At 42.3% G+C, this 24207-nt stretch overlaps 1 protein-coding gene across 1 annotated transcript; it reads left to right on the forward strand.

Moving 5' to 3' along the window:
• Window positions 1-926: 926 nt before the first annotated feature.
• Window positions 927-21232, forward strand: LOC109755271 (methyl-CpG-binding domain-containing protein 9-like). The gene is made up of 11 exons (XM_045229409.2): window positions 927-1874; window positions 13180-13265; window positions 13552-13874; window positions 14040-15164; window positions 15278-15952; window positions 16711-17004; window positions 17649-17969; window positions 18212-18307; window positions 18436-18945; window positions 19177-20583; window positions 20773-21232. The coding sequence occupies exons 1-11, from the start codon at window positions 1129-1131 to the stop codon at window positions 21019-21021; spliced, it is 5832 nt and encodes a 1943-aa protein (XP_045085344.1). The 5' UTR covers window positions 927-1128; the 3' UTR covers window positions 21022-21232.
• The last annotated feature ends 2975 nt before the right edge of the window (window positions 21233-24207 follow it).

Here is a 24207-nt window from a genome sequence, read left to right on the forward strand (position 1 = left end):
ATACAATATTTTCCAAGATATATGTTAATAAATAGTTTCTATACATTTTCTATAATAGGACGACATTAATGACGATTTCAATATATATCTCGTATTCCAGCAAAGCACGGGATTAATACAATATTTTTCTATATATATAGTAGTAAGATAAATGCTAATAAATGAAGACATTAATGAATGATTTCGGTGTACATCTCGTATTACAGCAAAGCACGCAATTGAAAGTTGCTTTTGCATATGTTATCAGCCAGTACACTGAATGTGTTTTGTCTCTGTGTACAACTGACGGTAGACGCAGCCAACATCAATCGACGGTAGAGCACCGCTCCGCGGGCGAAAAGAGCTCACGCCGTGTGTTGCGGGCCACCGCATCCCATCGCCCTAGGCACGGCATTACTCACAGGCAGCCAATCTCCACCTACGCGTCTGCAGCCACTCGTCCGTCCATTTCAAAATATGTATTTATGATCGATTTTAATAGTATATTTCTCGTATTCCAGCAGAACACACAAGTAATACAAGATCTCCCAAGATATATGATATATGTTAATAAATGGTTTCTATATATTTCGTATAATAAGAACACATTAATGAATGATTTCAATATATTTTTCGTATTCTAGCAAAGCACAAAACTATTACAAGACTTTTCTATATATAATAGTAAGATAGATGCTAATAAATAAAGATATTAATGAACGATTCTGGTGTATATCTCATATTTCCAGCAAAGCATGCAATTAAAAACTGCTTTTGCATACCTTACCAGTACACTTAAACGTGTTTTGTCTCTGCGTACAACCGACGGTGGACACAGCCAATATCAACTAATAGTACAGCACCGCTCCACGGGCGAAAGAGCTGGCGTCACGCGCTCCGCGCCACTGCAACCCATCTCCCTAGGCACGGCATTGCTCACTGACAGCCCATCTCCACCTACGCGTCCCCGGCCCCTCGTCAGTTTCTTCTCCCCGGAATCCCTGCCTTGACCCCGCCCCGCTTCGCTCGTGCGCTTCTGCTTTACCTTCCTCCATCTCTCTCTAAGCTCCTCCTCCCTCCCTCCCCATTGCTATGCCCGGAATCGAACCGTAGCCTGAGCTTGACCGCGACCCTGATCCCCTGTTCGCCATGGATCGCCCGCCACATCTCGACTTCGACCTCAACGAGCCGCCACCGCCGTCGCCACCGCATGAGTTCGCTGCCCCCGTTGCTCCTCCTCCTCCTCCGCCGCCGCCGCCGCCGCCGCCCCAGTTCCCGCCTCCCGCCAACGTGCAGGCCCAGCTGCTGCTCCCGCACCAGGCCCGCGAGCTAGCGCTGGCGTACCACCGTGCGGAATCCTGGAGGTTAGCTGCTGCCACGGCCAGTGCGGCCGCGACCGCTGGCTCATCGCTGGAGGTGCCGCCGCCGCCGGTTCTCCGGTCGCCCACTTTTGCTCCTTCGCCGCTGCCGCTGCCGCCGATTATCCAGTCGCCTACTTTTGCTCCTCCTCCGCCGCGGCCACACCAGCTCCCGCCTCCAGCCAACGTGCAGGCTCAGCTGCTGCTCGCGCACCAAGCCAGCGAGATAGCGCTGGCCTACCAGCGTGGGGAATGGTGGAGGTCGGCCATGGCGGCCACGACGGCAGGTCCGTCGGCGGGGGTGCCGCCTCCAGCGCCAGCGCAGCACCCAGGAGTAGCGAGGTGGGGCGGGAACCGGTGCGCGTCCTGCGGCCTCCCCGAGCTGCCAGGATCGACCATTATCTGCGACGCCTGCGAACGTGGGTTCCACCAAGCCTGCGTCCAAGTCGTGCGGCGGCCTCCGGTGGCCGTGAACGAGCGCTGGATGTGCCCGGGATGTGCGATAGGAACCGTCAACGCCCAAGACATCACCAGGCAGTTATGTCAGCTCCCTCTTGATCATTTCCTTATGGTTTTACATCTCTATTTGTTCAGCGAATTTTATATATAGCTCTAAGAAGTGCGTAGATTATTGTTGTTCATGCCGTCCCGAGTTGCTTGACGGGAAATGGATGTATCTAGATCTAGTACGTCAAGTAATTTTGGACGGAGAGAGTACTTTGCGGAGATAATGGTGAATCTAGTCGAGAATCGTGACATGATGGTTATATCGATCGTTGATGTTTGGTTTGCTACTTTTTATTATTACACAGATGCACTTGCTGTCAACACAGCATATAAATCTGGTCTTTGGATTTTTCTGCTTTCCTTGACTGTTAATAACACTGTGCACTGAATCACTTGGTTTAAAGTAAATGATATAATTAGCAACTTGTAGCAGTGGCTTTCTAAAGCATTTAGTAGTAAGAGTGCAGCATGCATGTATGTTTCTCCCTAATTTGGTCCTGCAGCTAATTTGCTGCTGCCACTCTTTCACTGAGGGCATGCACAATGATAATTTTATTTTGTTCTAGTTGTGGCACTAATTTGATTTGTGGTATTTCGAAGAAAAAAGATTTGTGTTATTAGTTTATTGCACTGGCTGGTATATATACCGGGGAAGTTTTATTTTAGAACAATATACTGGAGAATTATATACTATGCTATTGGAGTAGTTTTTTTTTTGGGAATTGTTTTTTTGAGGGGATGCTAATGGAGTAGTTGTAGCCCAACAAAGTTAACCAACCTCTCCAGTTTGCGCTGTAGCCTGTATACCCAAGCCCAAAACAGGCCCATGTCTTATTTTTAGGCCAGCACCATGAGTTGACCTAGCCTACCCTCGCCGGTTTCTCGAAAAAAAAAGCCTACCATCGCCAGTTCAGAACTTCAGATCGATTCTGCGCCTGCCGCCGCGCTAGTCGATCGCCAGACGCCACAGAACGTACACCATGGCAGCGAGTCCCGCCGTCTCAGCCCGTGTAGATCCTCCTGCGCGGTACCCATTGATGCGCCATCGAGTACCCGAGCCCGGCGATCACTTGATTTATTCCACTAGCAATCGAGTCTGAAGGTATACCGCGCAGTTATTTTTCTGGTAGATTTGTGCATTACCTATAGTCTAATTAACAGGCCGACTTACGACGCAGAACAATTGATTAATTTACAAATTAGATGTGTCTTCCTTTTATCGCTGGTTTTGCTAAAGCACATCTAGATGTGCCCTAAGTATTGCACATCTAAATCCTATGTCAATGATTTTCATGGAGATTCATGTGGGTATTTTCTTTTTTTCTTCTTCTTTTTATGTTTGATTGAATCACTTAGATATGCAATAACTAGACAGACCCAGAGAAAAAGTTAGATGTGTCTTTTAGTTTTGGGAGATGAGAGATGATTTATGACATTATTTACTATAGCTACATAGTTCACCCAGATGATAGTACCATACCGATTGATGAGTTTAATAGTTGTCGAGATAAATTTAATCCAATAGAAAATCAGAACTTTTGAGTTGAGACATCACCAGGCAGTTATCTCTGCTCCCTCTTGATAATCTCCTTATGATTTTAGATCTTATTTTGATCAGTGAAGTTTATATATACTAGCTCTAAGAAGTAGGTAGATTGTTCTTCATGAAACGCCAGTAGTACTAATGGTGAGTCCTATCGAGAACGTGACGTGATGTTTGGTTTGCTACTTGTTATGATTACACAGATGCACTTGCTATCAACATAGCATACGAATCTGGTATATTCTTTGGATTTTTCTGCTTTGCTTGACTGTTGATAACACTGAGACCTAAATGACTTGGTTTAAAATAAATGCTATAATTAGCAACTGGTAGCAATGGCTTTCTAAAGCATTAGTGCGGCATGGTAGCAGTGGCTACTAAACTTAGATATTACACTGTAGTCATTTGTGGTTGTTACATGTTTCCCCCTGATTTACTACAAAGAACATGGTATATGAGGTATTGCAGCTAATTTAATGTTGTCACCCTTTCACGCAGTTAGGGCACGCGCAATGATAATTTTATTTTGTTCTAGTTGTGGCGCTAATTTGATTTGTGTTACTAGTTTATTGAAGTAGGACACCTGCATGTTTGGGTCTTGACAGGTACATGCAGTTCAGCCTTAGGGAATTTTAAAATCACCATGACTTGCAATCTGTAGGAGAGAAATTTGTAGCTGTTCTTGTTTTCTTTCAATGTGAAGGTATCTTATTGATTTCTCTTGCATTGTTGCGTGATATTGCTGTCTCGCATTTTCTTTATCCAAAATTCTAGTGTGGAAATTTGAACTAGTTCTCTTTAATGTGTATCATGAACTCTTTTGTGGGTTCTCTTTCGGTCCATTAAGTTTGCGGTTAGGTATCTCCTAGTATGTTCCAGTAAATTAATGAATCTACTGGGTTCACAAGAGAAGATGATTTGGATTGGTGTGATTAATTGGAGAATGGATCACTAGTAGTAGAGTAGAAGGAAATGAAGCATCGGCGACGAAGGTGTCTGGCTGCCGAGCTGCGGATGGAAATTAATCTAGAGGGAATGGTAGATGGGGATTCCATCAGAACAATGGGCTAGCTTCATTGATTGATTAACAATAGTACAATGGACCGGAACAACTGGAATGCCACAAACAAAGAAGATCCATGATAAAACCAAAAATTACATCAATGTCCTTTTGATCTAATGTCTGATGTTTCTCCATGTCTTCGGTGACGAAACCACAAAAGATCAAACCCGCACAAGCCAAGCCAACCTTATAGGTTTTGCACAACCACATGAGTTGCCTAGCTCAAGTGGTGAGAACCTAATATGACCGAAAACCCCTTGCAAGGCAGGCTGCCAAACTGTTGCCAGGACATACAACTCGTAGAGAAGGCGCAAAGCCCAAATTAACGAGCATTGAGAATCACTAGCTCTATGAGGTAGATCACGATGGTCACACTAGGGCGAGGATGGAGTTGGAAGACCACCATGGGGCCACCACGACCAAACACAAGCCTAACAAAGAAGGCACCTAGACTCCTAGCGAGATATTGATCATTACTTCCTAAGGCTAAATCGATTGCGGAGATTGAAATGGTGGATGATTCATCCAACGGCTAGGATTTCATCACGTCCATCTCATGTACAAGGGACATGTGAGCACAATATTATGCATACAACTTCTATGAAAGGCCCATCATGGAGAGAGATCAAGTATAGTGTCTTGTGGTCGAATGCTTGTACCACCACTCTTGTTGACAAACCTTCCTCCACCATTACAATGTGTGTCTTCATCATCGTGTAAAGATTTCGCTTGATAAGGAAACCCATGGTCGACGGTTGTTCCAACACCGGCACCACAATTGGGCTTCGTCGTGGCTCTCCACCAGTTGTGCCACCCATGAGGAAGAATGGTTTCGACATGTTTGTCAGGCCCGTGGGTCAAGCTTAGTAGGAAGAATCTAGTGCCACCAATAGCAGTAGTTAGTGTTGACACTACCAAATGTGAATGATGGCATAGGCTTGCTGATGTATGGTAAGAGAGACAAAAAGATGGTGGGCAGAGTGCTGACATGGTCGATGTATGAATACATTCGTGTACCTCTGGAACCACCTACCCATAGAACTAGTTCTTTTGTATTTACATTACCCAGAAATCTTTTACAAGATTGAATTGTGTCTATGTTGTAGTTATGATTAGAATTTGTTGTGAGGAACAACATTGTGAATAGTATCCCTAACCTCTCGTGCACTACAATGTATGGGACATCAAACAAACATGTATTGCGTCTTTCTGCTAGCATCTGTGCCTAACCTCAATCGCCATGGCAATCTATTTCGGTGCCTCTTACTCATCAAATTTAATATTGCCGTCCTTGACCCCTCGACCTCGTTACCCATTCTTTGGCTAGATCTCTAAAGGGTCTTTTAGTTTGGCATGTCCATGGTTATTTGTTACTCCATCAAGTTCTTTTATTTCTCTTCAACTTCATCCAGAGCCACACAAATCTTTTCAGTTTTCTTGTCTCCTTTAGACAGTAATTCCCTTGATTTGTCACAACCCTTCCTTATTTGACCAACTGCATTGAATCCTTTCCATTTCTTTCTTCCCTATGGCCCATCCTAATTGGATCGAGCATGGCCTAATTCCAATCTCTTCTCTCGACTATGACTTGTTCTCGCCAATGTAACATTGCCCTTTTGGCATTAATCTATGACCTTCTATATATGCAGTCCGCGACCATTGCAGTGACTCAAAAATTGTCGACACCATGTTTGTACTTGCGGCTGCTATTGCTAGTTTTAACAATTTTCATTATTTTCCATTAACACGGGAAGTCTTTCTGACACCTTACTTGTAGATGGTCATTTGGTCTAACTCCTTATAACGATTTGATTTGAGATGTTAACCGATCTTTTTTCCGCCGTTCGACCAACTGTAAACATAGTTCTGATGTGAAATTGGAATCAATGTTGTGTCTGAACATTAAAGAGCTATTAGGTACTTTCTCAAGGCTTAGAGTAACAAACTCTCAAGGTTTAACACTGCTAATATTTGATCGCCAGTGTCACATGTATTTTGTGAGTTTAGCCATCACAGAATTCAGTGCATCTTCATAGAAGACTGAGTGAGACCTTCTACACAACAGAACGATGGTGATTCTCGGAGAGGAATGCCATGGTATCCCCTATGTATCAAATGGCATATGTGTAAACCCATATGTGATGATTTCACCACAAAAAGGGAGTTACCTTAAGCCATGTAGGGGATATGAACTAAGGAAGAGACATCATGTGACCCATGTCATTAAGTAACCTCATATAGTGAGTCGGCGACCTAGATCCCAAAGGACTCCCATATTGCAAGATCTATGGGAATCCACGGGCTTGAGGGTATACTCGGTTTGCTCATGATCACATTTTTGCCATATTCTCTGGATTGAAAATTTTCCTATTTACCAATATCTTCATGGTGAACTTGCTAAGAGGCCTTTCCTACGTATGCAGAAGACCTATGCTTGAGAGGAAAACAATAAACGATGAAGTAAAATTATCTCCCAAGGATACATTCTCTTCTCTTGACTTGTGCCTCGTCCTATTCAAGGCACAACCACGCAACTTCCTCTGTATATCATTTACCATGCCGTGAACGAAATACATAATTTCCTTGTGCTCACCATAGATTTTGCCATCAAGTCTCCTTGGGGCAAGTTGACGGCCAACAAGACCATACTCATCTAGGACACCTTCGAGAACACCAAATCTTCTAGAAGATGTCATGACCATATAGGAGGTTGTGGTGGAAACATTGGCCATGGTAAAGGAGCAATGGACAAGATTGTCTGATGTCGTGATGCCACCCTGCCAGACAACTGGACACCCTTGCCCACATTATGTCATTCGATCCTAGTTTTTTACTATTGGTGCCTTCGCCAAAGAATAGGAAGTATGATATGATTTCATAATTAACTTCTTCACACCTTAGGGTGTTACTCGTTATCGCGCGACGTGGAGCATGATCCATGCCATGTAGCCTGCAAGTGCAGTGGATTTGATCGGATACTTATCACACGAGGGTAGACTTGCAGTACCCTATTCCACATTATTTTATTGGATTCAGAAGCAGAGAGGATAACACTAGGATGCAGATAGAAATACAGATGATGTCGGAGCTAGACTTGGCAAGGTAGCGTAATGCCTCATTCCGAGAATAGACACAAGTAAACGGGTAATACACACATGAGAAGAGTATTTAAATGCCAGACAAAATTACAAGAGTAAAGGGCATATAGAACTACAATGTGGTATATAACAACTAGAAGCACATAATAAACTCTAGAAGGCGGTAAACTTCCACAAGTAAAACACTAGGAGTCAACCACACCATGTCATAAATAAGTACCATCTGTATGACAAGTTTTTTTACTAAAGTTCTATAGAAGTCGGATTATCCTATTTAAGAGGGTTGGATAATCTCGCTAAAAACTCAATAATCCTAATACCATGGGATATTATGAATAATATATCTAGTGTCTCGGGTTCGGAGTCAAAGCGGATAGTTTATACATGTAAAAAATCTCTTACCATATCCTATCTATACATTGGACTTTGAAATGGTTCAGTTCGGTGATTATACAAATCACATTCCCCTCACATGTGGGTAACCACAATATCATCGCTTAGTTCTGTTGCATTATGGGGCCACAAGCTATAGCCTCATGGAAATACAAGTTACATATTTCCTCACATGGCGCCATAAGTTAGGTTTAGGGAGTTTTACTCCGAAAGCCGCAACTCGTCTCCCTCATGATCTTACTTTCTGGATTCTCTACTCGAGTTCCTCTCAATCTTACATGTCTCATTTATATCATAAAGATCATAGTACAAGCCACGCACATACCGACTTGACAAAACTGAAAAGACAGCAAAACGATAGCCTTTGCACAAAGGAACATCAACCAAGCAGTAAAAATACAGACAAGACCGAATAATCCTCAGAGCTTGACACCAACGCCCATCATCGGCCTCTGGCACCACCACAGCAGCCACCAAAGAAAAACATGACAGATCACCTCCACACCCAAGCTTGACACAGCTCCGTCGCTGATATGCAGCTTTGCGGACCTCCAAGGTTGAACGAATCAAACTGGGATAACACACTGGACATGCCATCGAACTCAAAATCTGGCACCCCCACATGACTAAGACGTCATAGGAGGTATCTTCCATCCACGAACAACGGACCCAGCACATGATTCACCATCTCCCGATGCCGCCGATGCAAACCACAATCTGCATCTGCTCCTGGACTACCTTTCAAGCTTTGCGCCGATGCTGGAGCAGACGTCGTCGCAATGGCGGAGCTCGAGGGCGCATGTCCACCACAAGGATGCTGCCGACGCCGCACCATCCTTGCTTGAATAGACTAGTTTCCAAATCCATCCCCAACCATAGAACCTTCCCTCGTCGGGGTAGGATCTGAAGAATCTTTTTTCAACACAGCCATCGCCTTCGCTGAAGCCAAGATGATGAATATCCCAAAACCTAAGCTACTAATGGCTAAAATGTTCCACATGTGTGAATCCGTTGACCCCCTCACAACCAACGACCAAGGTCGTCGATGGAGGGGACCCGTCAGAGGATGGTGGCGGAAGGAAGTGCTCCTAGCGGCGGCGGCGAGATCAAGGCTCGTCTTATTGCCCGTGGCTATCGTCATGAGCTTGGTCATGACTATGGCGAGACATTTGCTCATGTGTCCCACATGACCACAGTTCGCACCCTTGTCATGGCTTCTGTTCGCCACTAGTTTGTCTCTCAACTTGATGTCAAGAATGCTAATGAACAGTGAGTTGTGTGAGGTCTGTATACAACCACCACCAGTGTATTCTGTTCTTGACGGCATGGTATGTCATCTTCGTCGCTCTCTTTATGGCTTTAAGCAAGCCCCTTGTGCTTGGTGTGAGCGTTTCGCCTCACTAGTCACTACTACTGGTTTCTCGGTGAATTCTCATGATCCTGCACTTTTTTCCACCTTCCATCTCATGTCATCAACTGCAACCAACCCCTAGGATTGAGGGATCCTTGGTTAGCTGCCTAATTATCTTTTCTATGTTTTGTAGACTAATATCTTTCCAAGTTAGGTTATCGACGACGCCACAATATTGATCCATGTACAATTTGTTTGATGGCTAGAAGTGAAGGTTGACTACATTCAATGGTGGCAAAGTAGGATGTTGGAACAGTGGGAGGCCCTTCCATCATTATTAGTGGCACTGTTGTTACCCTCGGTTGGTGGCGTGGTAGCCCAAGTCCTCCCTCTCTTTCTCCACCTCGAAAGCCCTCGCCAAACGTTGATGCTCAACGGAGAAGATGATTCTCATCTAAAGAGAGTCATAGCCGGCATTATGGTATTGTGGCAAGGAACAATGCAAAATTTGGCATCTACGGTGCTAATCGCATAATAGCGCGCTATTTCTGCGCTAAAAGTTGTAGTGTTATAGCGTTGTAGCGTCATACAAAAATCTGAAACATAGAAAACAACAACCCAGCGCCCAAAAACACCCCTTGGCTGGTGACAGCCCATACCCCTCTCATTCTTAGTGTCAGACCTAACCAACGAGGCAATAATACCCTAGTTCGCATTCCCCCTTCCCAGTTCCCACCCGAGCTTTGAGCGACGGCGGCAGCGTCTTCTCATGAGGGGCTACGGCGGCAGCTATCTCCAACTCGACTCCAGCCAACACGGGAAGGGGTTATGTCAGCCACGCCAGTCAGCCACCAGGTAACACTTTCCTCTACTGCTTCCACTTTTCCACCTCGCTGAGCTCCTCCTGCATGTTGTTGGTTGCTCATGGGCATGCTCCTCCTCCTCTTTCTGCTCCTATCCGCTGCTGCAGCCATTTCTTGGGGTTGGAGACGAGGGGGTGTGGCCGTGGAGGAGATGGGGAGCACGCGGTGCAGGGACGTCGGGGCCAATGAATCCTAGGCTGGGCTTGGCTGCCAACTCGACGAATCAAGCGGGTGTCGTGGTCGCTTCCGATCTGTAGGGGATGTAGAGGAAGTAGGGAAGATAGGGGGGTGGGGGGGGGGGGGGGGGGGGGGGGTCAAACTTCTGTTTAAAATTGGATCGCTAGCACTGGCTGACTTTGTGCTTCCAGTCAAATATATTGTGCCTCATATTTGAAATTTTTGGGATATATTTATCATTTTTTATGCAAAATGCCGTTTTCAAATATAGCACGCTATAATCTGGAGAAGGGCTGTGCTAAATCTTGTAGCGCGCTATTTTTTTCATTGGACTATGGTCATTTTTGGCTGACCGTTAAATAGAGGGTCAACTTTATGAATTCTCACGATAGAAACTGCCTTTTCTGGATCCGAATTTGTTCTGGGGTGAAAAAATCATACTACACTGGATTCTGCTGGATGTTGAAATGCCTTCTTGAATGGCTCACTACTGGATCTGACTTTGGATCGCTCGGATAGTATCCTTCCTGTTTCCAGTCCTGTGCCCAGAGAGTTCTGTGGGGATGGAGTTGGGCATCCAGTAATTGGCCTCTCTACATGACCGGCTTGCTTTTTTCTGCTGTTTAATTCTTGTGGAGAAGTGTATAATGCAGTATCTCTCCAAAGTAGTTCCTAATATGGATTGGCGAACATCAATTGCATGGACCACGCCATCTCGGTCATGTCTGCTGTTCCTCAGCCTATTTGCAGTCATGTTTTCCTCGATTCTGGGGTGTGTGTGTGTGGGGGGGGGGGGGGGGGGGTGGCCAAATTTGAGTGCCAGCGTGGGCACCAAATGTAACGTGACTCCGCCGGGGTCACAATTTCAGGATTTCTGAAGAACATGCAGCTTGGTGGTACTATGAAATTTTCGTGACTGTTTTTATTGTCAAATTGGAGCATGCACTTTGATAACAAAACTTTAGCTCCTGAAGGATGTTTTGCATTATGAATTCAGATTTCAAATACTAGTATGGAAATTTCTTTTGGATCTGATATTACCATGATTTCCTTTCTCACTGAAAACTGTTGAGTTTCCTGCCAGGCTTGTTAATCCTGGGGTCTGCCCCTGTGTATTTTATAATCTTGGAATATTACAACCATGTGCACATACTTAGTGAGGAATAAAGATGTTGAATAAAAGTAAAAAAAATAGGCAGGCATAAATTATGAAACATATTTCTGTTAAGGTAGAAGGGGCATCCATTAACCAAGTTATGTATTGAAAACCCACTAATAATCTATCCTATTCTTCTTTTAACATGACAACTCTCACATGGCTGCAAATTTTCCTGATCAGTTCATACGCATTTTACCCAACTGTTAGCAAATGATGCCTTTCCATTATTAAAGCATTTCAATATCATATACATCATATAAGATTATGCAAGCATTTGTGAAAACATGCACTGCTTAGTGATTCTGACCTGACCTGAAGTGTAGGTTAGAGTGCACTGATGTTATGGTTTTAGTCCTTTACTATTCTGGTTGTGTTATTCCATAAATATTGAAAGGATGGTCTCCTTTCAAGACTGGATCATGGTCACGTGTCAGATTGCTTGGTTCTTATATTTTGAAAAGATATATTTCACACTAAATTTATAGAGAAAGAAGTCGTTCGGAAAGTAACGTTCTATGCTTTTGATCATCAACCCTCACACATGCCCTGTTGTGCAATTTCTTGTCTACTTATTTTGATATCACATTTAGATCCACATAAAGAGAATGGCTTATGTACTTACAAAAATCGCTCAACCAGGTGTCCCTATACCAAATTGTTCTACTTTATTTTATTTTATATATACAGACATGTCTTTCTCCTTGGAGGAGGTGTATGGGGAGGGGGAGGGGGTGCGGAGGGCTCTGAGTTCTAGAATTTTGAACTTTTGGAATTTTGTTAAGTGTTATACCTGCATCAGACCATGCCTACACTGAAGTCGCTAACAAACATCAAAGTTTGCTTTATTTATTCCTGGCTATTAGTACTGGTACATGCATAGATTCTGTACAATTTCCCCACCTTGTTTGGTCTATTTTGATGGTAAAATTCTAGTCACATATTATTTGGTGAACCTTTCTCTTGAGTTCACGGACAAAGTTGCCCCAGTGTTCAATGTTTCCTTTAGAAGATCTTTTGATCTTCTTAAATCCACATGACAGTTGTGAAACTGCTGCAGCGGACTACGTAACTGCAGTATAACTTCAAAATCAAACATGATTTGAAGCTAACTATTTCTATTTTCAGTCCACCGTCATTCTGTACAATGTTTAGTTATGTTGATGATTGTTATTCTGTACCTTTAGTGATTATTATGGAGTTCAATTTTCCTAATCGAGTTGTCTTTGCATATCAGTGTGTTAAGAAGCTTATAACCATAGCAGTTGAATAGATCATTATTGTCCTTTCATTGTTTTAGACTACTTTTATGTGCTATGCTGAAGAGAATAAGCGCTGAAAGTGTGCTTGCATTTTCTATAGCTGGTTCTTTGTGTTACAGAGCAGTGCTTTCATTATTGTACATGATGCTCGCTGTTTAATTGTCAAGTGGTTATTGTTTTGACTACTCTTGAAAGATCTGTTCGAAGTAAAAACCTTCTGGTTTGTTGAAATTCTGCTTTTTGCAAAGAAAAGTGAAGCTACAAGTAACTTGTGGCAGCTATTTAGCGATAAACTTTATAAATTGGACTGTTTTGGGGTGGTCTGAAATAATAATATCAGAAATGTTATAGGAAGTTTTCTAATAACCTTTGTTGTACAGACTTTATCATCACAAGAGAGTTAATATTTTGTTTTGGTCCTCCTCGCAGAGTAAGTGTTGCTGATGGAGCTCATTTGACTGAATTGGCTACTCCACATTTTGAGGGGCTGCAGTTGAATAATACAACTCCTTTTGGTAAGGATTCCACACCTTTTAATCTTTTATGCACTGTAACTTTTTAGATAACAATTTGCAGTGCTAACACCATCAAGATAAACTTCTGCTTGCCCCATGTTCAGTGCATGTGTGGCCACTAAGGCGTGGTATGTGTTTATCCATAAAGGGGAATTTAATTCCAGTTCCAAAAAACTATGGGTCATGCTACCGTTTTGATGCTATAGTTGACTGGTCTCTAATGTAACTATTGACCATCATTTGTGGTGCATCTTATAATAATCTACTTCTGTCTATCATGTTGCAGATGGGAATCACTTTATGCCAGCATTTAGTCTTCCACATTGTTTTAGCATGAGACAACAATTTCCTCCTGTGGATCAAAGTTTCATTGCTGATGGAAACATAGACCAGAGGTCAAATCATACACGCGGCAGGAGAAGAGATTTACCACAAACATCAGCATTTCCCAGGTTTTCTGAGAAGCACGAGTTTGGAAGTTCCAGCACATTTAAGGAGCCATCATTTTTTATGAAAGAAAAAACCCCGAGTCCTGCAGAAGAAAGAAATCCACCAAAGCCTCCAAAATTTCTTGCAGAAAATTGCAACCGTCAACAACATCATCACAGTGTGAGTATCTCATTACCTGTTTCAGATTCTGTTTCTTCATCCCGTGTCCATTTTAGATGTTATTGTTTCCTACTGGTACAGCCTTTGTTTTTTAGATGTTCTCTTATCTTACATTCACTTTGGTGGTGATTTTGATAACACTGCTTTGTTGTGTTGTTACTCTAGGTTGGCCTACCTGTTCAATATCAAGATTTCTTCATAACTAACTTGGGAGAAATCGATAAACATGCAAGCTACCACAATTGCCACCAGATATGGCCGGTGGGTTTTACATCTTACTGGCATGATAGAGTCACTGGTTCACTATTTGAGTGTGAGGTGTGTGATGGAGGGAGTTTTGCGCCTCTGTTTAAGGTCAGAAGGTTACCATGTTCAGTGTTCCCCCTTCCAGAAGCCTCGACTATTCTCTCTCAGAATGGTGCAAGAAAGGCCGTTGCAACAAAGGAAAGTAGCAGTTTTATTGGAGATACTGCTAATGATATGGATGGTGATATTTATATGATGGTGGATACTCCCTCTGAGACCAGTCAAGATTTCTTATCAATTTTTACCAGTGATATGGAGGATCAAAGGACTTCTTCGTGCTGCAATGATGTACAGAGCTCAAATATGATGTCACAAATACTACCATCAAATTCTGAGAATGTTCCACCAGGTAAAGAAGCCAATATTAATGACCAAATTGGTGAGTTTACATTTGAGGGAACATCGCCCTCTTCAGTATGGGGGATGATTTCTTCTGCTATGGTGGAAGCATGTGAAAAAATGTATAAGGAACATGGGCATCTGGTATTCTCATGCACACACAGCAGCGAAAATCATTTATTAAACAAGGGGAGTGGATGTCAGAACTTTGATGGTCCTTACGCTCCCTTAACTAGATTTTGCTCATCCAATGGCCCCAGTATACCACGAGTTACAGAAAAGAAGAATGATGTGGAATCTACTTATACATTACTGAAGAATTGGTTATGCCATGATAGAATTGGGCTTGATTTGGAATTTGTTCAAGAAATTGTGGAGTCTCTTCCTAGATCCAGATCTTGCACAAACTACCAGTTCTTGTGCAATAGGGCAGAATTTCGTTCTTCTGTAACAGTTGCAAGTGGTTTACTTTCATCTGTGCATAAAGATGGTCAAAGTAATGTAGATACGCCATATGGTAGACATGGTGGGGTGACTGGGCTACACGATCCTGCTCAGCCCAGCGGTTCTAGCATCCGCAAGCTACCTCCGGGACGTCCTATTAGCCATAAGCTTCAACCAGAATCGGCAGCAGATGTTTTCCAGGTAGCTCTTCACATATTTGTCACTGTTTCTGCTATTTGAGAAACACATCTTTACAAAGTTGTGCATTTCCTTTTTATTCTTGCATCCATCTTCTCATTGAAATTTTCTTGCAGATATGGGAGTTCTTGGGGCGCTTTGCTGAAATCATTGATCTCAAAGAAGTGCCTTCATATGAACAATTAGAAGATGAACTTGCTGACCCATGGCCAATTTGTGCAAGTCAGAAAGAAACACTGTCAAAGGGCATTCAGGATTGTAGGGATTACTCTTCACCAATGAATTCCCCTGCAAATGCTTCTACATCACATTCAAATAGTGAGTCTGGTCTCTCTAATAATGAAGAGATTGTGTCTGTATTTATTCCTGTTGAAACTTCCTCTATGAAGGAAGCTCGTCTAGATAAATTGGCAGCCCAGACACTTGGGAGGTGCACTGGTACAATATTGCCCGGCGTTCATCTTGCACTCATTAAGGTTCTTTTTGGTGAGGTATTATCAAAGCTGAACATTGACCCCAAAGAATCAAAACCCAGGCGCGGAAGAAAGAAGGACACTGAGAGCCTTATTTCAACAAAGGAATTTAACTTTGATATGCTAACTGCTAACAAGTTGACTTGGCCAGAGTTGGCTAGAAGGTATATGTTAGCTATTTCTTCCATAAATGGGTGCATGGATGTGTCTGATATTTCCAGTCAAGAAAGGGTGAAGTTATTCCGCTGCCCACACGGTGATGGTGGCATCCTGTGCGGAGCAGTACCTGGGGTTGCCGGCATGGAGAAGGATGCCCGTGTAAGCATTTTACTTCTACAATTAGCTGAACCTTGTGATTCATTTGGATCGTTCTTCCTTTCCTTCTTCAATCAGACATGAGCTGTAGTATTTGCTATCTGTTTTTAGATTCTTCTTCTACTTCTTATTTCTATTTATTAATATTATTATTGCTTTGATTGCAACCCTGTACAATTATATTATACACATTAACTCTTCATAATAGTATGTTTCTATGTTGTTTCTATGAGGGACATAAGACATATCCATGTTTTATCCTGCTTAGGAAAAAACCTTGTTTTTTTGGGTTACCTGTCACCATCAGTCTTGCTTTCTGTTTTTTAGGGTAAAACAACAGGGAATACCATTACTCTGTATATATATATGTATTTTACAGTAATAATAAAAAGAGGTATGTACAATCCTAGCAAGGAGAATATAATCAGTTAAGAGACTGTGAGACAAGATTTTCCACCAGTTTGTTTCTTTCTATGATTTTATTCAGAGCTTTTCCACCAGTTTGCAGGAATTTTGTTGTTAAATCTTATCTGTGGAGACAAGATATCTTGACTACATTGATTCCTTGTCCAGCTGTGTGATATTTTGAAAATATCAAATATAATTTATAAGGATGCTGTGTTACGTTTGTTGTATGATTTATCTATAGTTTTTTGTTCCCCCACTAAGAGATATTATAAATTTCCTGTGTTCTTATTTTAGACGATTGTAAATTTTATGTGTATTTTTGCTGCACTGTACTTATTGTATTGTATTTTCAGCTGCTTCTGGAGGCGGAGAATTTGATATGCAGCTCTCTATCAACTGAAGGAAACAAGGTTTATATGATGGATTACAAGTATTCTGCTGAGGTGCCTATTGCTGATAACAGAACATTTCCAGATTGGGCAGAAGCACTAGAGCCTGTGAGAAAATTACCGACAAATGTGGGAACGAGAATTAGAAATTGTGTTTATCAAGCTTTGGACCGAAAACCACCAGAATGGGCAAGGAAAATTTTGGAACATTCGATAAGTAAAGAGGTCTACAAGGCTAATGCATCTGGACGAACCAAGGTTAGTAATGCTCCTGCAGGCTGAAGTCATTGTATTATTGCTGTTCCAGACCGCGTTTAATTTCCTTTTTTCTGGCTTTGACCTGCTCTCAGGCCCTTATAAAAACCTTTTTATTGATAGATCGAGCTGCAATACTTATGGTGTTTTTGTCGTAAAGAGTAATGAGTTGCAAAAATAAAAGTATGAGTTTGTATTAGTTTATGTTTTAGTACCATTTGTTGTGTGGGTTGCGCTCTAGGTTAGAACTCCTCATGTATTTTGCCCTTAGCCGGAAATACGAATGCATAAATTCCATTTTCTAGTTCCCCTAACACTTCTTTTGTTTTACTATTTTACGAGATGAAGTATTGTATCCCTTTAAAAGGATGACAGTATTTACATGTTTTTGATTATATAGCCTGAGCAGAAAACTTTGGTTAATATGAACTTGCTGTCAGCATCGCATTTTAACCAAAGTTTTACTATACACTATATAGCTGCGAGAAGAGGAGTCAGTGCACGGCCAAGCTTATGTTGTATTTGACTTATTCTGTTGTATTTGACTTATTCTTTGCCATAGCACGGCCAAGCTTAATTTGAGGACCCTTGTGACTAGGGGACTATGTGGAAAATACACTAAAAGATTATTTTTTTTCTTGTTGCAGAAAGCTGTTTTATCTGTGTTGTCAGAGGCATGCCGTGTAAACCCAAGAAATGAAAGGAAAACTATTTCCATCTCAGAGATCATCTTGAAGAAGTGTCGTATTGCTCTGCGCCGTGCCATTTCCTCAGATCAATATAAGCTTTTGGGGAATCTGCTTGGAAGTATTATAGTGAACTCTAATGAGTATATATATGAGGATGAAGGCATCCTTGGATTTTCTGGTGTGGTGCCACGCCCTTTGGACTTCCGCACAATTGACATAAGGTTGGCTATGGGAGCTTATTGTGGATCTTGGGAGAACTTTTTTGAGGATGTGCAAGAGGTACGTTTTTCTTTAACACCCTTTTTGTATTATGCCATGGTCACGCATGTGGGATATTTTCTCAGATTTTCCATGGATGGCTTCATGTGCCTGCAAATACTCCTGTTGCGTTAGCTTGTGCTAACTGTTGATCAGCAAAGGAGTTATAATAGACAGTGTGCCGAAACTAGAAAATCAAGCTGACAGTATTAGTTTGTGCACAAACTATAAAATTTGCTGATCTGCTATGTGTCTACCTGCAGGTAATCCGTAATCTGCACACTGCATGTGCAGATCGAATAGATATAGTGAAAATGGTTCTGGAATTCTCTAAGAGTGTTGAATTGCATAAGACAGAGGTGTGTTATCCCTTTCTGTATTGTAGTTTACTATGCTGATTTGAGTATATATTAGCTTACTGTTAAATTTTCTGTTTACTAAGTTATATTACCAATGATTTTAGTAAACCTTTTGGCTTTCTGTGCAGGTGCTCGACCTTGTTCAGAAATTTGATTGCTACCTGTCTAGGGAGAATACTGGTTCAGAAATCCATGGGGAGCTACAGGATATTCTGACAGCAACAACCAAATTACCTAAAGCTCCATGGGAGTATGGTATTTGCAAAGTGTGTGGGATTGATAGAGACGATCACATTGTTCTCTTGTGTGATGGCTGCGACGCGGAGTACCATACTTATTGCCTGAGTCCACCACTAACTCGTATACCACGAGGAAACTGGTTCTGCCCATCGTGCAAGTTAAAGCCAGAGAGATCACATCTTGACCAGGGTGCTCAGGATTTTAAACGACAGCGAAAAGGAGCAGAGTCTCATGCATTTCACGGCAAACCATCGTGCATGTCAGCTCAAAAGAAATCACATCTTGACCAGGGTATTCAGGATTTGAAACCACAACGGAAAGGACCCTATCATGACATGCTTATTAAGTTAGCTGCAGCAGTGGCAGAAAAAGAGTACTGGGAGCTTAGCACACAAGAGGTATGGTTTTCTCTTCTATGTTTCAAGTAGATATCTCTATTGTTTAGTGTTTGGAAGTTTTAGTTCTTTGTGTATTGCACATTTCGCTGTACTCCTTTATATGATTTTACCTTGGCCAAATCATCTTTTCTCAATTATCTTACTGAATACCTAATAATTTCTATGTGTGCTGATTTTCATAGTGGACAAAGTGACAATCTACATTGTCTAACATTTATCTTCAAAATGCAGAGAATATATATGCTGAAATTTCTTTGTGATGAAATGCTCAACACAGTCCTGATAAGAGAACATATAGAAAAATGTCCAGATAAGTTCAATGATCTCCAGAAGAAGTTTTATGCTTTGAATTTTCAATTGAAGGATTTGAAAGATAAGGAGGAAATGAGGAATTCATATGGTGAAATGGATACTTTATCGGACCAGATTTCAAAAGTGCAGGAGTCAATTGGCACACTAGAGTCAGAGCTTAATATGGCATCCTTGAGAAGAGATTTTCTGGGAAAGGATTCCTTGGGTCGACTGTACTGGGTTTTAGGACGATCTGGTAAACGTCCTTCACTGGTCGCTGATGGGTCTACTTCTGATTGTAAAGGGTGGAATTCTGCATCTGTCGTTGTTTATGAATCGGATGAAGAAATCCGTAGCATTGTTGACTGGCTAAGGGAATATGATCCAAGGGAGAAAGAGCTGAAACGTGGTATCCAGCAGTACTGGCAGCGGCAGCGGCATCTTCATCACCTGGGTAATTTCGTTCTCAGTGATCCTCCAGTATCATCCAAGGGGTCGCCGAACAGCAGCGAGCAGCAGCTTATGGAACTTCCCAGTACCAAGGCTGCAGCAATTTTGGGGAAAACATGCCGCTGCGACTGCTTAGAGCCTATATGGCCTGCTCAACACCACTGCACAGCATGTCATGAGACTTACTTCACGTCAATGGAGTATGAAGATCATGCTGGAAAGTGCAATGGAGATGTAAACAAGGGCAAGGATTCTTCGGTTGAGCCTAGCTCCACCACTGAGTCCACAAAACTCAAGTCATGCCCATATGACTTTGAACAGATTTGCAGAAAATTTGTCACCAATGATTCAAACAAGGAGATAGTGAAGGATATTGGACTCATTGGATCAAACGGAGTTCCGTCTTTTGTCCCTTCACGTGCAGTTTTTATTGATCCTCCAGTCATTCTGAATAAAAACAAAAAGCAAGATGACATCCCAAATGATGATTGTGTTTCCAGCTCCTTAGAGGAATGCCAGGCAATGTCTGTACAAAAGTTAGGGAAGGAGGGGTCCAATTCTGCTCAAGATTGTCCTGCAGCTAGTACTTCCTGTGATGAAAATGTGTCAAAAACTAAGGAGCCAGCCCCTGATACTGATACTACTTCCTGTGAGGAAGCGGCATCTTCTGCAACAGACATGCCAACAAGATTGCTGGCTGTTAACGGTGGCTTGGTTCCGGAGTCATCATTGAGACCTGTTACAGGAAGAAACTCCCATATCCTAAAGCAACAGAAGATCAATTTGCTTGATATAGAAGCAGCGTTGCCTGAGGAAGCTTTCAGAACCTCAAAGTCTAAACAAATGAGAAGGCGTTCATGGCGTTCTTTTGTGAAGCGTGCAGAATCAATATCCGAGGTGACTTCATCATCTATTTGTTCACCTTAATTTGTGCCACACAAAAAAAGAAAAAATATATATATATATATAGCCTAGTGTTTATTATTTTTGTGCCTGTCCATTATATTAAAGGCTCTCTAACATCATCATCTCCATACAAAATAAATACTGATTAATCATATCTATACTATTCTGTGCCTCTTCCAGATGGTACTGGCGACCAGCATGTTGGAGAGAGTGATAAAATCCGAGTTCTTGAAGAATGATTGGTGGTACTGGTCCTCCTTCACAGTAGCTATCAAGACCTCAACTGCATCCTCGCTCGCTCTCAGGATCTACACTCTCGACCACTCTATCGTGTACACCAAGGAGCCTAACACCGTGCCGCCGGCTGACAGTACAAAGGTTGTGAACAAGGGGGGAAAGGGGAAAGAGCCAGAACAATCAGAGTCGTAATTTGCGCCGCTCGATCTATTGTATACTCCAAACTTAGATGCTCTGCTTTGTTATGTGCAACAATGTGATGCTGTGGTGATAGACAGAGATGGTATAGACAGAGTCTTTGGTTATTATGTGGTCCCTTGAGGCTTTAGAGCTAGCTTTGATTCTGGTGTTCCTGCAAGGGTGCAACCTTGACCGTCCATTTTAATAAGTCAAATTTACCATACTACTAGTAAGATACCCGTGCTACTACGCTACGGGATCACATTAAGAAACACCACAAATTGTACAATGACGCTACAAACACCACAAATTTAAATGGAGCCACACACCTGCTGCATTATAACTACATCCAGCTTTAGCCAACACATCTGCAAAACTATTACTAGCAAACAATGGAGCAGGCGTTTCCAGATTCGCAGCAGTGCCCTACGGTGGCAGGTGGCCGTGTGCTCCGGTGTGGAGGAGACCCTACTGGCAACGGCAGCAACAACCAGAGAGGATGACCTCTGAGACGAACCAGTGACGGGGTGAGAATTTTGTTGTCGACAGGTGCGGCGTCGTAGAGGAGGAACGACAGGCGATGTTAGTGAAGGCACAAAAGAGAGCATAGGGGATGCTGGATAAAGTGAGGAGTTGGACAACAGATGATGGAGATCGTCGGAGGAGGGCCTCTGTTGGGTGACCGCTGCCGAGGGAGAGAAAAAGGCAAGCAGAGGAGAGGTTCACCGACTGTGTGGAGTATATTGGAGCAGCCATGGAGTGATGTTGATTCAAAAATTGTACTCTGGTGGGCTGCAATTGGAGAGGAGAGGCGGCTGCTGCTTGCTGGATTGTGATTGGGGAGCCATTGGGGAAGAAACCACAATGGCCAAGAGTGGCGGCAGCATGGTGGAGGACGTGAGCAAAAGAACTTTTTTCCCCAAAAACTGAGCCGATAGGATATATTGAACGACATCGGAGATTGCTTGCTAGCTTGCTGCTAACACGTTGACGAGGTTACCGCCCCAGAAGTAGTTGAAGCACTGGTGCTACGTGCGGTGGCTCTCACCCGCCAGGAAGGCTTTTCAAGGGCCGTTAGTCAGACTGTTTATCCGTTATCCAGATAAACAATGCTTCTACGGTTGATCGACCACCGGCGGGGCTCATCACTGCTGATATCAAGGAGTTGGTGTCGTTCTTGTCGTCCATTCACTTTAGTCATATAAATCTTTTGTCGATTGTTGCGGCACATATTCTAGTAAATCGTCATGTAAATCATCTAAGTCCTTTAATGACTCCATTTTTCATGTAACCCCGGATTGTAACCGGGAGCCACTCATGATTATCCTTGATCAATAAAGCGTGATATTCCTCAAAAAAAACTTATGAGATTGACCAGCACAAGAAAGTATCTCATGGAAACTCAGTTGAAACCAAGGTCCGATGGGGATCCAGATCAATTGAGTTCGGCTCACCATGTTGCTTTATAATCTTGTGCAGAAAGTACTTTCTCATACTATGTACAGTACCAGCCCAAAATCTACCTGAACTAACAGAGCACACAACTGCTCAATGCAAGAGCTTATTAGGGCGGCGCGGGCTTGCGGTGCTCCCATCCAGGCAATGGTGTGATGATGAGCTCTCGCCCGAAAGTTCATCTCGACTCCTCAGACTTGCTTGCCCCTTGGGCCAACTTACGGTGGCTCGGTTCTCCGTCCTCGGGCGCCGAGATTTAGAGCTGATTACGAATAGGTAAATCATCTATGCATCTTGATTAACCCACGAGTTTATATACTTCTTCCCTCGATTTATTCTGCCCAATAGGTTTGTAGTAGATGTGGGTACAGGTTACTTGATCTAACAGCCAGGGATGAGACGAGGGGAATGGCAGCAGTGGAGCAGAACAAACGGCTGGGTCACACAAATGTCAGTTTTCATCAGTTAGATATCAGACTTCTTCCCTCGATTTTGTTCTGTCCAGTAGGTTATGTGTGTAAGGTTACTCGAGTTTTATTGTCACTCGGTTAAACCCTGTCATATAGAATCACAAGTTGCATTCCAAATTCATGAAACAAGCAGTTGCATAAACTTGCGTTTAATCCCAGTTACATACAGCAACTTGCGTTTAGTTTTGTATGGTAAAATTCCACTTAGTTTTGTTCACACCACTGTTCCCTCAAGACTTTGTATTGGGAGGTAGCATTGTCCATGGAAAGATGAGAAAGCTTATCAGCAATATTCTGAAGAAAAGGAAAATAAGTTCAGAGATAAATGCCCAACCTGCAGTAAATTATTAGTATATCAAAAACATGTGTTAGAGATACAAAATATATGAAGAATTACATAGGTAAAAGAGGTGCAAGCAAAATATGCAAGTTATGTGTACATGCTATTTTGGAATGAGACAAAATTGTCTGTAGTATGTCACAACGCAGGTGCTTTGGTTAACACTGGTGGTTAAGTTAAGTGCTCCTTGAAAGTGGTTGAAGTGTTGCAATGATAAACATTAGATGGATTGAAGAGTAGATACAAATCTCCATCCGTCAGCCGTGAATGCTGTCGGCCATCGTTGTTGTGCAAGGTCATATTAATTTGGGAATGATAGAAAAGAATGCCTTCACTGCATACTGCTAGCATACACGAATAAACCAAGTTATTTCAGATTGTAACATAGAGATAATAAAGTAACTCTAGGCATCTATTTCAATGTTATGTAATCATTGAGTTCACTTTTCTGTTCGACTTCTTTTGCAGCTACCAAACCTTTTCTGTTCATACGAATTTGAAGTTTCATATTCTGTTTATAGAACTTGAACAATCATGCAAGTATTCAATTCCCTTTTCATTTGGATGCAACTGATACCTTACTGTAGTTTTAAAGAAATTATATGTTGAATCATTGCTATATGAATTGTGAACATATACGATCTTAACTTGTCCGAAGTGCGCTATATATAATTCACTATTATGACATTCATATTTAAGCCACTCACTTATATCATGCCATCTCCCAACGGTGAGCCTAATGAAAATATAGCCAAATGGGTTATACATGGACAATGTTATATGGAAATTGAATTCATGCATGAGAAGTCAAAGCAGCAAACCTGAAAGTGACTGAAATTTGCACTCATAAAGATTAGTCAGATTCAAGGATAGAGAAAATTTTCGTCAATCATTCCAATGCGAGATACTGATTCAGGATCAAAGTTGTCGGCC

This window comes from Aegilops tauschii, chromosome 5 (assembly GCF_002575655.3).
Source record: "Aegilops tauschii subsp. strangulata cultivar AL8/78 chromosome 5, Aet v6.0, whole genome shotgun sequence".
Lineage (NCBI taxonomy): Eukaryota > Viridiplantae > Streptophyta > Magnoliopsida > Poales > Poaceae > Aegilops > Aegilops tauschii.